At 37.3% G+C, this 15,379-nt stretch overlaps 2 protein-coding genes across 3 annotated transcripts; one reads left to right on the forward strand and one right to left on the reverse strand.

Moving 5' to 3' along the window:
- Positions 1–6,656: 6,656 nt before the first annotated feature.
- LOC141689509 (beta-1,6-galactosyltransferase GALT29A) lies at positions 6,657–8,371 on the forward strand. 2 transcript variants are annotated; one of them, XM_074493822.1, is made up of 2 exons: positions 6,659–7,419; positions 7,798–8,371. In XM_074493822.1, the coding sequence occupies exons 1-2, from the start codon at positions 7,026–7,028 to the stop codon at positions 8,151–8,153; spliced, it is 750 nt and encodes a 249-aa protein (XP_074349923.1). In that variant the 5' UTR covers positions 6,659–7,025; the 3' UTR covers positions 8,154–8,371. The 2 variants fall into 2 exon arrangements, with proteins under 2 accessions (XP_074349922.1, XP_074349923.1); XM_074493821.1 differs by having other exon boundaries at positions 6,657–8,371.
- A 1,553-nt stretch (positions 8,372–9,924) lies between these two features.
- On the reverse strand, positions 9,925–15,074 carry LOC141689508 (protein ADP-ribosyltransferase PARP3). The gene is made up of 18 exons (XM_074493819.1): positions 14,940–15,074; positions 13,977–14,275; positions 13,674–13,869; positions 13,441–13,557; positions 13,303–13,360; positions 13,141–13,210; positions 12,754–12,928; positions 12,542–12,675; positions 12,226–12,463; positions 11,975–12,102; positions 11,818–11,894; positions 11,574–11,734; positions 11,265–11,474; positions 11,071–11,173; positions 10,883–10,965; positions 10,654–10,797; positions 10,390–10,572; positions 9,925–10,304 (listed from the first exon to the last, which is right to left on the reverse strand). The coding sequence occupies exons 1-18, from the start codon at positions 14,943–14,945 to the stop codon at positions 10,230–10,232; spliced, it is 2,457 nt and encodes an 818-aa protein (XP_074349920.1). The 5' UTR covers positions 14,946–15,074; the 3' UTR covers positions 9,925–10,229.
- Positions 15,075–15,379: the final 305 nt, after the last annotated feature.

Consider the following 15,379-nt stretch of genomic DNA (forward strand, 5'->3'; position numbering starts at 1 on the left):
GTTGGAAATTTTTTTGTGGGATGTGGAGCAATATTTCAAAACTGCTCATATAAGTGTTGATGAGCAAGTTACAATCACAAGTATGTATGAAGTGGAGGATGTAAAGCTTTAGTGGCGTACTTGAATGATATATGTAAGTGCTAGGAGGGTGAAAATTGCGACATCGGAAGCACTTAAGCAAGAGTTGAAAGATCAACTTCTACCTTTTAATGTGGCTTGGGTTGCAAGAGAGAATCTGAAGGCGTTGAAATAGAGTGGTTCCATTCAGGATTCTGTAAAAGAGTTCAGTAGTTTGTTTCTAGATATAAAGAACATGTCTGAGGAGGACAAGTTGTTTAACATCATGTCTGATTTGAAGCCTTGAGCCCAAAATGAGTTACATAGGCAGGCTGTCAAGGACTTGGCAACGACGATTGTTGCGGATGGGTTAGTAGATTACAAGCTTTCAAGTTTAGAAGATGGGACTAAAGTTGTGGTTCCCGTTGAGGGAGACAATGGGGCTGGAAAAGACAAGAATAAAAAGGGCAAAAATAAGTGGGGTGACGAGGATGCGAATAATGAAGGGCAATAACCTAGACAAGTGAAAAAGGTTGCTATCTCTTTGGTGGCGCACACTTCATGAGGGAATGTCCTCAGAGGGAAAATTTAAATACATTTTTGGTTGATAAAGCTAAGGAACAACCAATGGTATGGGCTGGATCATTGCATTTGGTTAATGTTATGCAAGTTATTGAATATTCTCCAAGTATGGGGGCGTTGTTAGAAACGAAGTAAGCATTTTTTGGAGGCTAGCAAGCGAGCTTATGGAGTCTGCATAATTGGGCGACCAGCACCTAGGTTGGCTTAATTGTTTGGGGAATAGGCGACGAGTTCTTGGATGATGGGTAACAAAGTCATGTCGGTGGGAGGCAAGCGAAAATACTGATTTGGTTTATTTGCATCGTTCGAGTTAGTGGGGGGACTTCACAAATTAGGTAGCAATAGCATAGCCTCTAAGGGGACCTAGCATTGAGGCGCTTGATTGGGTTGTTGACATGATGAAGACAAAATTGAGGATGGTCATGAATTTGAGGAAAAAATTAAGTCAATGAGGATATTGACTCAAGTGGTGTGGAATGGTTTGTAAGACTTCTTGGCTGAGCATGAGTCAGGGAACCTGAGTTGGATGAGACGCCGCTCGGTGACAGCTTAGGAGACTGGGCATGTCGACTCTTAGTCGGCGACAACTGTGCGCGCAGTCTGGCTAGCTGGGGCGACCGAGGCTACTGGTTCTGCTGGGGTTACTGGCGACACTCTTAGCAACAACTAGAGTGTTGAGTAGCAAATCACTTGGTGATAGTTATTGAAGGTTTTTGATGAGCATAGCAGTTGGATGATAAGGGAAACCGACAAATATGATGGGTACAAGTGGCAGGCATTCGAGGGGGCAGTTGCAAGGCATGGATGACAATTTTATAAACTACCCGGCAGTTATAAAACTATCTTGGAGTTCAAATACGTGGCTAAACTCTATATATGTTAGACATTCAGATGTAAGCATGTATTATATGATACCATATTGCTGGTATTGGGTACAATATAGAAATAGTGTGGGAGACACTTGGGTTGGGGAAATTTAAGTGTAATTATGGGATCCTTTGTATATATTGTGGTAATAAATATAAAGGCTGGCATTCGTCGTATTTCATGTGCACTTTCATATACATATTATTATAGATTGTATACTTATATCATATAGACATTTGTGAAGGGAGACTGTTATTCTTGTGGTGCTTGGGCAGACGGCGAATGTGAGGGCAGACGATGACTGTATGGACAAACGGGGCTGCTGGGCGACAGAAGCACGAGAGTAGGCCGCGCAGGCGATTAGAAGAAAAAAGAATAGGCATGTGACAACTGGTACCAGAGCTGCGTTTATAAGTCTGAGAATTGAGTAACACGATGGTTAACGGGAATTCTACAAATGAGAGATTGGCAAGGCTGGGGGAATTTGTTGGCATTTCGTTGTCAACTGATGAGATATGTTTGGAGAATCAAATTCAAGTTCTTAAAGAAGAATTGAATGAATTCAAGAAGATGGTTAATGGTCATATGGCTGGCAATGATGGAAAATTTACTGATTTATTTGCAACAACGATGGCATCATCAGAGAGTATGAATGATCAGTTGTGAAGCATGAGGGAAAAAATGTTGTCTTGAAGAGGGTTATGGCTGGAACTTCCTTGGGTGGTGCTGATGGCCACCCTAAACCGAAAATTCTAGAACCAAAGGTATTTAGTAGGAGTCATGGTGCCAAGAAGTTGGAGAATTTTCTATGGGATATGGAGCAATATTTCAATACTGCTCATATAAGTGTTGAGGAATAAGTCACCATCACAAGTATGTATCTAGTGGAGGATGTAAAGCTTTGGTGGTGTACTCGAACGGAAGATGTAAGCGTTGGAAGGGTGACTATTGCGATACGGGAAGCACTTATGTAAGAGTTGAGAAACCAGTTTCTACCTCTTAATATGGCTTGGGTTGCAAGAGAGAATCTGAAGGCGTCGAAACAGAGTGGTTATATTCGGGATTATGTGAAAGAGTTCAGTACTTTGTTGCTATATATAAAGATCATGTATGAGGAGGACAAGCTGTTTAACTTCATGTCTGGTTTGAATCCTTGGGCCCAAAATGAGTTACGTAGGCAGGCTGTCAAGGACTTGGTGACGGTGATTGCTGCTGTGGATGGGTTAGTAGATTACAAGCTTTCAAAGTTTAGAAGATGGGACTGAAGTTGTGGAGACTGTTGAGGGCGACAACGGGGTTGGAAAAGATAAGAAGAAAAAGGGCAAAAAGAAGTGGGTGATGAGGATGCGAATAATGAAGGGAAACATCCTAGACAAGTGAAAAAAGGGTTGCTAACTTTGTGGTGGCGCACACTTCATGAGGGAATGCCCTCAGAGGGAAAAAATCAATGCCTTTTGGTTGAAGAAGCCGAGAAACAACCAATGGTAATGGATGGATCATTGTGTTTGGTTAATGTTAGAGTAATCATTTGTTGAAGGCTAGTAGGTGAGCCTAAGAAGTCTGCACAATTGGGCGACCAGCGCCTAGGTTTTCTTAATTGTTCGGGGAATAGGCAACGAGTTCTTGTATGATTGGTAACAAAGTCAGGCCGGTGGGAGGCAAACGAAAATATTGATTTGGTTTATTTGCATCGTTCGAGTTAGTGGGGTGACTTCACAAAATGGGTAGCGATATCATAGACTCCAGGGGGACCAAACATTGAGGCGCATGATTGGATTGTTGACATGGTGAAGACAGAATTGAGGTTGGTCATAAAGTTGAGGCAAAACTCAAGTCAATGAGGACATTGACTCAAGTGGTATGGAAGGGTTTGTAAGACTTCTTGGCTGGGCATGAGTCGGGGAACCTGAGTTGGATGAGACACCGTTGGACGCCAACCAAGGCGACTGGGCATGGCGACTCTTAGTCGGCGACAACTGTGCGTGCAGTCTGGCTAGCTGGGGTGACCGAGGCTACTGGTTCTGCTGCGGCTGCTGGCGACAATCTTTGCAACAACTAGAGTGTTGAGTAGAAAACCACTTGGTGACGGTTGTTGACAATTTTTGATGAGTCATAGCGGTTGAATGACAAGGAAAACTGACAAATATGACGGGCACAAGTGGCAGGTACTCAAGGGGACAGCTGCAAGACATGTGAGACAATTTTATATACTATCCGACAGTTATAAAACTGCCTTGGAGTTCAAATCAGTGGCTGAACTTTATATATGTTAGGCATTCAGATGTACACATGTATTGTGTGATATCATATTTCTTGTATTGGGTATAATATAGGCAATAGTGTGGGAGACACCTGGGTTCGGGAAATCTAAGTGTAATTATGGGCTCTTTTGTACATATTGTGCTAATAAATATAAAGATTGACATTTGTCATATATCATGTGCACTTTCATATACATATTGTGGTAGATTATGTACTTATATCACATAAGCGTTTAAGAGGGAAGACTGTTGTTCTTCTGGTCTTTGTGCAGACGACGACTGTGAGGGCAGAAGGCGACTGTGAGGGCAGACGATGACTGTATGGGCAAACGGGGCTGTGGACGACATAAGCACGAGAGCAGGCCGTGCAGACGATTCGAAGAAAAAAAGAATATACCTGTGAGAACAACTATCCTGTACATCACCCTCTCCCCAACCTCTTTCATTTTCCACTAAACCCCTTAACTACTTTATCATCACTCACAACTCGCCCCTTCTTTATTTTATTACTTTCGAAGCAAATAATAATAATAATAACATCAATGCTAACCATGATTTATATAATTTTACATTAGTTCTCATCTACAAACAATAATAAAATATAAATGAATTTGGACATTTCATATAAAGTGTTAATATTAAATTTAAACTAAAAGTAATTAGTTGAAATTGGATGCATTTATTTTTATTTTATGATATTATTATTAGACAGAATCGATAAAATAAATGAGATGAAAATATACTTCAACTTAGATAAACAATGTGCAATTAGTTAGAAACCTTAGTTTTGGCATAGTTATACCTTTTTAAAGGGTAAAATGATTTATTAATCACAAGTAATACAGTATCTACAATAATAATCAAAATTTAATGAATATATCATAAAAAATAAATCAAAATTTTCTTCATTAAAACAATCATCATTGAGTAGATCTTTCACTGTGACGCATCTCTCGCCCGCATTGTTGAAATATGCAGTGTTTTTAAAGAGATAACGTAATGAATTAATGTAGACATGAGAATTATATATACCTAATTTATCCGAATGTATTCGAGAAATTGATCGTAACATAAATTACTTACAAACCTTATTAATGAATCATGATTAACATATTAGAGATCTATGATCTCTAAAATCATACATAAATTCTCACAAATAAACACAATTAAATTTTCATAAGGAGATACAAACAAACTCATTAAATGGATAGAAAAATCCAATTACTAAATAGAAAATATTCTTATCAAGAAGAGAAATTTATTTAACATAAAAAAAATATCAAACAAAAAACAATAAAAATGAACTTACCATCAACCAAGAAGGTCAATGATATAGCCCTAATCTTATAATGATAGAGAGATTAGAATTTTTTCTTAGAGAAAAGGAATAATCAAATTTATTTTACGTCTGGCAGAGTTATATCTTAACTTAATACGTTGGCATGGTTTAAGCATTCAATTGAAAACTAAGTATGACATGAAAAATGCAATCCAATGGCATTTGGCCGATATGTGTTACAAAGTGACCGTAAATTGTAAACAGAATCTGACTGGTGTTGTCTCTTTATCCAGATTAATATAATGGTCTCAATTATATAGGTATTAAAAATATGCCCAGATTATATTTAATTTAACTGACTTTTTAATATATTAATTAATTTTAAAAATAAATGTAATTATAGATTATTTAATTACAAATGGTTCGATTTAGTTATAAGCTATGCCCGGAACCAAATCATTTAAATTAAATCAACTTTTTATTGTACAATTTCAATTTTGATTCGATTTTATTCAGATCAGGTTTTACTTGTTTTTACTAATTTTGGTTTTAATTTAATTTTTGAAAATCTTCTTGACAGAGCCAATATTTTGTTTCAGAATAAGCAAAACTTCAAAAGATGAATATGCAACCTTCATAGTTCATACACAATAGAAACAAAGAATGCAAAAGTATACCGATATTTTTATCTTTTCATGCTTTTTCAGTCATGAAAATAAAAATTTTGATTTAAAAGTAAAATTTCCCTAATTTTTTAATAGTTAGCCGTCCCTTGTTACCTTATATTAGAGATGCACAAAAGGTCTCATCCCGAAAATTTGATCCGGCCCGATCCGGTCAAAACTCGGTCAAGTCCGGCCTGGTCCTGATCCGGGTTTAGGGTCTCAACGGACCCTATATTTTTAGGCAAAATTTGGCCCGGCCCGATTAAAACCCGGTCTTTGGCCCGACCCGATTAAAAACCCGGTTAAAATCTGATTTTCTAATATATTTTCTTATATATTTATGAATTTACATATATTATAATTATAAATAATACTTTAAACACATATATATTTACATATTCGTGATTAATAATATTATTTATATACTTTATTGCATGATTAATAAAAGAAGATATAGTAAGTACACTATATATATTTGGATAATATTGATAAAACATAATATTCTATAAACATATTTATTTTTTTCCAAACTTAAATATTTTGAACGAAGTAATATTTTCTAAAATATTCTATGCAAACTAATACATTTTTACGATATCTAATCGCTAACACACGTGGTCTTCAAAATCTCTAATAAATATTAAAACTCGATTTCATTTAAATTAGAAAAAAACCTGTCCCGCTCTGATCTGGCCCGAAAAAAATCTGATAAGGCCCGTCTTAAGGATCTAAACGGGTTCCAATATTTTCCGACGCCCCGGACCGGCCCGGCCTGTCAAAGTAAATATCCAAAAAATTCGACTTGATTAAAGTCCGATTTTTTAAGATCCGCTTAAGACCCAAGCCGGTAGAACTTTCGTCCATACGTAGCTTCTACTAACAACCAAAAAAGCATGCCTTGTAAATGCAAACACCCCACTCCAGTCCAAATCTTTAATCTAATTCCCATAACCACTTAATTAATATTACTAAAGATTAAATGCTACTATATTCTATTTTCCCAACTTGCCAATTCCTAGGGTTCTTCAGTCTTCACTCCCCCAAATCCACATCTCCCTCAAATCACTTCTCACCTAGATCTCTCTCCCCCCAAAATTATACACACAAACCCACATTTAAAACTTACATCTTCACCTCTATCTACACTTCAATTACCCTCCACATTTCTAAAAATCCCACCTTTACTGTTCCATGACTCTACTTAAGATAATACCATGATCAAGAACCACTCAAATCTCTGTTTAAATTCAGAAAGATTTAATCTTTAGCTTAATTAAGGTAATATTTCAAACCCTATTTGATTAAACTTGTAAAATGAAACAACCCATGAAGCATTTATTGAGTTTCTTGATTTTTATTGTGTTAGTGGTTAGTGTGAGCTTTCAAATGAGTTTTAAACGTGGTTATGAGGTTGATTCTAGCTCACATTTTGTCGAAAGACCGGTTCTTAATGCTACCCTTTTGAAGTTAGCTTGTGTTGATATGGGGGAGTCTAAGTTGAGTCAAGAAATTGAGAGTTTGTTGGAAGGGAATTTTAAAATGCAGGGTAGAACTAGGACTTTTATGTCGACGGGGAAGCAACGTATTGATGTTCGTGTTAGGTCTGCTAGAGGGATCCCGGTGAGTCTTCGTTCTCCTGAATTTTATCGATTGTGGATGGAGTTTAGGAAGAATTTGCAGAAATGGTCGCGTCGGAGGCGGTTTCAAGGTAATATGATGAGTAATTTGGTTGATTCTTTTAATGGCATAGTTGATGTTCGTAAAAAGCATAAGACTTGTGCTGTTGTTGGGAATAGTGGGATTTTATTGAATCATGAGTATGGGAAGTTGATTGATAGTCATGAGGTTGTTATTCGATTGAATAATGCGAGAATTAGTCATTTTGAAAAGAATGTTGGTTTAAAAACGAGTATTTCGTTTGTGAATAGTAATATACTTCATTTGTGTGCTCGTAGGGAAAGTTGTTATTGTCATCCTTATGGTGAGAAGGTTCCGATTGTCATGTATATGTGTCAACCAGTTCATTTTTTTGATTATGTATTGTGTAACTCATCGCATAAGGCACCGCTGATTATTACTGATCCAGGGTTTGATGCGTTGTGTTCTCGGATTGTCAAGTACTATTCTTTGAAACGCTTTATAGAAGTTGCTGCCAAAGATGTTGGTGAGTGGGGGTCTGCTCATGACGGAATTAATTTTCATTATTCTTCGGGTATGCAAGCCATTATGCTTGCTTTGGGGGTCTGCGACGAAGTCAGTATCTTCGGGTTTGGGAAGTCAGATAAAGCTAAGCATCATTACCATACCAATCAGAAGGCCGAACTTCAGTTACATGATTACGAAGCTGAGTATGAATTTTATCGTGATCTGGTGCACAAACCTAGGGTCATTCCATTTATCTCAGATAAGTTCAAGTTTCCTGCCGTTATTTTGTATCAATAGCATTATGCACTTGTTTAAGACCTATTGCTTGTGTATAACGGGTAAGTTGTCTTAAACATGTACCGCTCTGCCGCATGTTGTAATATAGTGTATGGTGAAAGTGGATTAGCAAAATTGTTGTATACAAAAACTAGCCCTGTCTGTCCAAGATAGTCTTGGGTTGTATTTCAAATGTGAAAAATCTAATTATGAAATTGCCTTGTTTTGTGCTCCCTTAACTCATTTATACGTAATGTTTTGTACATCCATTCATTATCAAGTAAAGGCTTCCGTTTCTTGATATGTGAAATCACGCTCTATATTATTAATATGGAGCTACTGAAGTGATAATAGTTATTGAGTCTGCAGCGTGAGGAATTGGTAAAACTGATCCATTGCATAAACGTACTTTTTCTTCAATATATATCTTAGCTCAGTAAAATCTGGGATGTTTGGTATGCTTGTGAGTTGTGACTGGTGATCTAAATACCCCCGTTGAAGTTTGGATTTTGTACGGGAGAAAGGCATCAAAACTGGTTTGTTAAGTCATATCTTTTAAGGCTATAAATGGTTTGGTTAGAGTAAAAAGGAACCCCCTCAACCTCATGTTGTGCATAATTTCGTACCCCAGATTATGGAAGGAGATTGCAACAGTGTTGCCCTAGTCCTAAAGATAAATCGTAAAAAATTATATATTCCTTTTGATCTCTCTACACTTATCCTTGATTGCTGTAGAAATCAAGTTGTAGTGTAATTGTTATAGAGCCATTATAAATATCGAGTGCTTCATTTCATTCTTATAAATTTCAAATATAAGCATATTACTTGATTGCTGTAGTAATTAAATTGTAATAGTATTGTTTGGAACTGACTTTATTCCAGATAGTTAAAAATATTCAATTGCTTCACTTTACACTCATTTTCAGGGTCTGATTGAGTAGGAGTATTTTTCTTTGCTGATCATTACGAACGCTAACCAATCTTTAATGGACGTGAACCAATCTTTAATGCTCGTCTAAAATTACTTCATCCTATATTCCCTGGCCTCCGTCCATCCAATTCTTTATTTAATTTAAGATGTCCATTTTTCCATACTCAAACCCTTTTATGGCATGTTTAGTTTAAAGTGTGTATATATTATTAGTAAATTTCATATTGTGTGACAAATTGGTGAATTGCTCCTTGCAGCTACAATCTCTACTAAATCCTGTAATTTGCAAAGATCTTTGCTTCACACATAATAACGGTCAAAACTCTCACACCACGAAAACAAAGGATGCAATGCTAAGGAAGAATGCAAAAGCGCGAGAAAGGTGAGGGTGTAACATAACACAAACAAAGCAAATGCTAAAGTTTTGCATTCTAAAACAGTCCAGTCCGCTATTTGACAATTGCTAAGAACCAGGACTTGATTCATTATAACTCAACTACACACTACTAATAATCTAGTGTAGATACCTAATCTTTAGTTCAAGAGACCTAAACATTCAGGTTGTAAAATACAGCTTGTGGTGGAATAGACTATTGGATGGAGAGGATGGTATTAACTTGATCGGAGACAACATTGATGATGCACAAGAGAAAAAGCTCATAGTGTAGGATGATCTACGAGACCACCTTCACAACCCATACGGTTTGTTGCTGAATCCCTGCAGCTATTAGTTTTGATTTTTGCTTGCTCAAAGTCTGTTGAACTAATCGACAACTCCAAAGAACTTTCACGTATTTAAAGATCAGATTGCTGTACACATTGTCAAGTGAAATAACGGACAGAAATTTTAAGAGAAGAAAATGAAACAACAATAACATCAATCAGCTTAACATTACAAACAATTCTTCCAAAATACAGTCCACTGTCTTGGATGCCCTCTGCTATGAAGCATACAAAACGGAAGAAACTACATAATAGCCCTTGGAAAACCGAATCAGCATCACCAGTACTCAGCCGACGCAACAAAATAGGCGAGAATGTTGATACTAACATGTACTACCTTACATAGACAAATTACTACTACTGCAACTAAGGGAACTAAGCTCGGTATGCATTACTACTTTCATTTACAAAAGTCCCATTTACTGTTAGCTATCTTCGGCGCTTCACTGCGGAGACGCCTCCTCGTACACCATGTCTTGCTCCTCAAACTTCACCTTCACCAGAAACCTTATACTAACCTGATGTTGCAAGGGAGATTTCATTCAATGTTTCACATTCTATGAAATAACAACCCCTGGGTTGCAAAAATGCATAAATATTTACCTGTTGAGGATCATAAACAGCGTACTCATTGTACTCAAGGACACTATCTTTGTGTTCTGATGGGACCAAGCGACCACAAGGCACCTTCACATCACCCTCCCACATCAAGTGTTCTGATTCTTCTGTTTTCTTCCTTCCCAGCCCCAGCACTCCAAGCTTTTTCTCCCCGTAAGATTTGGTCTCCTGCATTTGTGATACATTATTATAATTTGTGCATAACCACTCGGAACGATAACATGGATGAATTATATATTTAGATATTACCTCCGGTGGAGTTGTGACTTCTACAACCTTCTCTCCCAACGAAGCAACTGCCAGAACCAAGACACCCTCTGGCCTATCCACGGCAGTAAAACCATATCTTGCAGCTTCAGCTGCAGCATCAGAGCATACAATTGCTTTCCCAAACTACAACACAGGCAATTTTTTTATGATCAACTGGGAACTGAACAAGGTGATTTTTTTTCGACAACTTATTAGGAAGCTGCCTTACCATGTATCCAGGAACTGGAAGCTGGCAAACGGCTGGCAAAAAACCTTTGTTCAAATGACGCATCAGATTTGAGCTCCGTGTACCTTGCAGAATGCAGAACAGACAGATCGATTATACCTCAAAGTTTAAGCCCCAAAAAGTTGAAAAACATTATGATCATAGACAACCACCAAGTAACTATAGCTTACCACACCAAAGAAGAACTTTGTTTGGCAGCTTCTTGATCTCTTGCAGAGATGGGCCAGCACTCACTTCAACTGCAAATATGTTCTCAACTGATGCAGAGTAACTCTGAGGCATAATAATAAAAGGTCGGGCTAGGATCAAAATAAGCTTAACAAACACAAACAGAAATGAGAGAACAGTAGTAAGTTAGTCATACGATGTCTCCAACTTTAACAGGTTCATAAGTCTTTTCCAGATAATTCACTATCATCTTGTAGTCAGCTGAATCACTCTCCACGGGAAGTATTGCACAACCCAACTTCTTATAACACTCGGTAAGTGGATCATCAAGGGTAGAACCTCTCATGTTTCCTACAAGGTGTGAAGCTGTAACAATGTCTCTAACAGTCTCGAAAGCAGATGCAGCCTATGCCAAATAAAAAACAACTTCGATTAAACATCCCATTGTCACCAATAACATGCTAATTATGTTGTAAATTATCACATTGTAACAATTATATATTACATGGTCTGCCATATCTTGGAAGCTGTTGAAAATGAACGGTCTAGTGGAGTGCAGAAGGGTAAACCATCTCTGGCTAAAGTCAGACCACACAGCCATAGCTTTCTGCCCTTCCACCTTCATAGCTTTTATCTTTTCTACAAATTCAAGAAGGGTTTCTTCACCTGCCAAGATGATGGTAACGATCCTATGTGATTATAGAGATACAACACATTTATGTACATATATTTTATGCAAGAGAGCTTACATATCTGCAGGTGAACATCTGAAAGCATTCCCATTGGAAGATCAGGGGCATCCATTCCCATCTCCATTAGAGCATACCTGTAACAAATAGTGATGAAACTATTGCCAAAGTTGCAACCCGAACTCGAGCATGAATTGATGTAGGTAAGGGTACCGACCTGTATATCTCCTGACTGCATAATACTTTCATAAAGTTTGCGACCACTGGATCAAGTTTGCAGTGAGCAGCTGCTACTCCAAGCTGACGAAGCCCAAGACCACCATATCTAACATCATACCCATCAGCCTGTACCAAAAAGTACCACCAAATCACTCAAGATGGACATAACCTGAGTACCTAACAAGCACTCACAGTTTCAATATATCTTATGCACAATTTAGTCTGTAATAAAAATATCGAAGTATATACCATGTCAACCGGGAAAAACTTCCGAAGCTTCTTTTGGAACTTCTTTTCTCTCTCCCATGGCTCAAATTCGTTACCAGTCAGTTCCTCAAACAGCCTCTTAAAATCCGCAATAGCATCTTCAACATTTTCCCATTCTACAAGTTGCTCCTCTGCCCTGGCGTCATCACCAACATTTCCTTTCTTGTAATACAAGTGCAAATGCTTTTCTGGAACTGTGATCAGTTGCATAACACAGAACCTGCAAGTCCAAATTTACCCCAGTCACACGACCATAATTCCATAACCAACAGATTAAAAAATGGGATAGGAGCTATACTCGTTTAACTCTCTGCCTTTGTCGGAAAGCGAAAAGAGACAGTTGTACAATATCCCATCCTTCTGAAAGATCTTTCCACCAGCCTCTTCCAACTTGCTATCTTTGTACACTCCTCTCTTCCCATATATTTTTAACTGCACATACATCGCCAATATATTACAAAAGACTACATTTTGTAAATATAAATTAGCAAACATGGAAGGGAGGTAAACCTCTGCAGACATGGATTCAAGAGCTTCATTTTCAGGATCTTGTTTACTCCAGGGGATTCCTCTCCCCTCAACTGCAAGATCACTGGCAACGTCGTACGCATCCAAAGGAAGTGCTTCTTGTTTCTTGATACTATCAATTAACCAAGCTTCCGTAACCACAGGTATACCATTTTCCCTACACACAGAAATTAAGAAAACTAACCATTACCAACTTCAGATCCAGGAACACTTAACACAACGAACTCCAACAATAAAAAAACATTTATTCCCCATACTACATAGGGCTATAGTAACAGAAAAGATCTAATCCTAGTTCATTTAAGGAGTTAACATTAGAGAAAAGCTAATTCCGCCCATGTAAACATGAAAATGAACTTCAATTCATACACAGCTTCAGCCATTTTGGATGATCCTCCTCGTTCGCGATCAGTAGGGGCAACAATAAGACAGTTGACACCTATAACGTAACCAGTAGTTACCTCAGTACCAAACAAAACCACTCAACAAACTCACAAACTTGAATTGGTCTAATTTAGTGAGAGCTATTACCTAGTACAGAATTGGCCACCTTCCCTCCATGCTCTTCAATATCCCTCTTCCAACGTTGCTGAATAACTTATCATAATTAATTAAAAATATACATGTAACAAATACTCTGTTACCATGTCAATAACAACAACACAGCACCTGTGTTTGGGAAAGTCGGCCGGATAAAGATATTGTCATCCCTGTAAACGGTTTTTCCGGAGCACCAAATGCTATGCTCTTGTTCCGGCTCTTTGGGTCTTTATGTTCCTTAAGCAACTAACATGACAACGAATACAATGCAATAAATATATCGACGAAACTCATAACCCAAGTAAATAAAAAGTATTCAAACATATGCTACAGATAATAACATGAGGTGCAAGTAGCTTTACATTGTAAGCTGGGGATTCTTTAATAGAATCTGGTAACACCAATTCTTCTTCTTTCCTTGAAGGTTCTCGCGTATTAAAAGTACACGTCGACCACTCGCTGTAAGCCCCAGTGCAGTAGTACTTGGTACGCCCACACTCAAGATCACCACCACAAATTGGACACTGATCAAGTGGCCCATAATACACCATATCCAAGCTGTACATATACAGAAATAAATAAACAAGACATTATCAAAAATTCGGGTAACCTACCTTCACAAATTTAAAATTAGTCCACAATTTTCAATACAAGATTAAACTAACCATCTTGGGACAACAGCATCATCGGAACCAGTCCATCCCCTTCCATTGGCTTCTAAGGTTTTACGCATTTGTTCAATAGAAAGATGATCACTAATTTCTTTACAGAACTTTTCAAACTCTGCAGCAATAGCCTCTCGTTCTAGTTTTCCATTCCTCTTATTTTCATTTCCATTATCAGATTTCGCCTTCTTATCGGAATGTTTTTCAGCAGTATCATGGGAAGTGGTATCTGTCTTGTGCTTTCTTCTTGTCATCTTTTGGTCTTCACCACCCGCGGCACTAGATCTTGTCTCGTGTACCTTATACATGCAAACAACATGTCAGCAAATTCGAACTACTAAACGCATCCATTACAAAATTAAAATAGAAACGAGAAGTACATGACACACGCCTAGACTCGAACCCTCGAGCTTTTAGTAAAATTAGAAATATAGGAAGCACATACTGTACACTATACACATCACAAGACTCCAACTCTAGACCTCTTACTAAATTCGAATTCCGTTGACAAAACTCAAACCCAAACCCTCTTTGACCAAAAACCAAAATTTCAACTTCTTACCGTCGAACCCCCTTTACAAAACTCAAACCCTCATTGACCAAACACCAAATCTCAACCTTCTACCCTCAAACCCTCGTTGACCAGAAAATGCTTGAACTCGAACTTTCGACCTCTTGAGAATTACACAAATCCCATTGACCCCAAACCAAAAACCAACATGCAAAAGGTAGCCTTCATTTCCAATAGCATCCTCCTTTTTCTATAATCATAGATCTTTAACATGCAAAAGTTTTCAACCATTTTTCTACACAATTCAAACTCCCTCAAGACTTCATTGATATACTTTCACAAAACTAGTTACATATCTAAAACTAACAAAATTAAAATGTAAATTCACCAAGAACATGACATAGTAATCTTAAATATAGGCATGCAAGAAAAGATTTAAAATATTTACTAACCTTCATAATTGATGTTTAGTTCTTGAAAACTCTTTCTCACTCTCTTTGTTCTTGCAACAGCTTTTGTATTTGGGATAAGTATTACATAGCTGGTAATCCAAACAAGCTTTAAGTAAGGCTCATGGTAAGTGACACGTATTGCCGAGACTTAAGCGCAGTCCAACATGTGTGTTCATTTAAGAGCGACACGCGTCCAGGCCGTAAAAGCAATTACGTACCCCCTTGCTTTTGGCAAGTTTTATAAGAAAGAAAACATGGAAAACATTTCTTAATTTAGAAAAATAATTTTAGAGCTAATAATTTGGGGTTTTTTTAAAAACAATATAGCATTTTTAAAGAATATTTTAAAAATACTGTTATTTTTAAATTTAATTTCAAAAATATAATTTTTTAAATTTTATTTTCAAAAATACGATTTGCAAATTCTGCAAACAATTTTT

Source organism: Apium graveolens, chromosome 10 (assembly GCF_009905375.1).
Source record: "Apium graveolens cultivar Ventura chromosome 10, ASM990537v1, whole genome shotgun sequence".
Lineage (NCBI taxonomy): Eukaryota > Viridiplantae > Streptophyta > Magnoliopsida > Apiales > Apiaceae > Apium > Apium graveolens.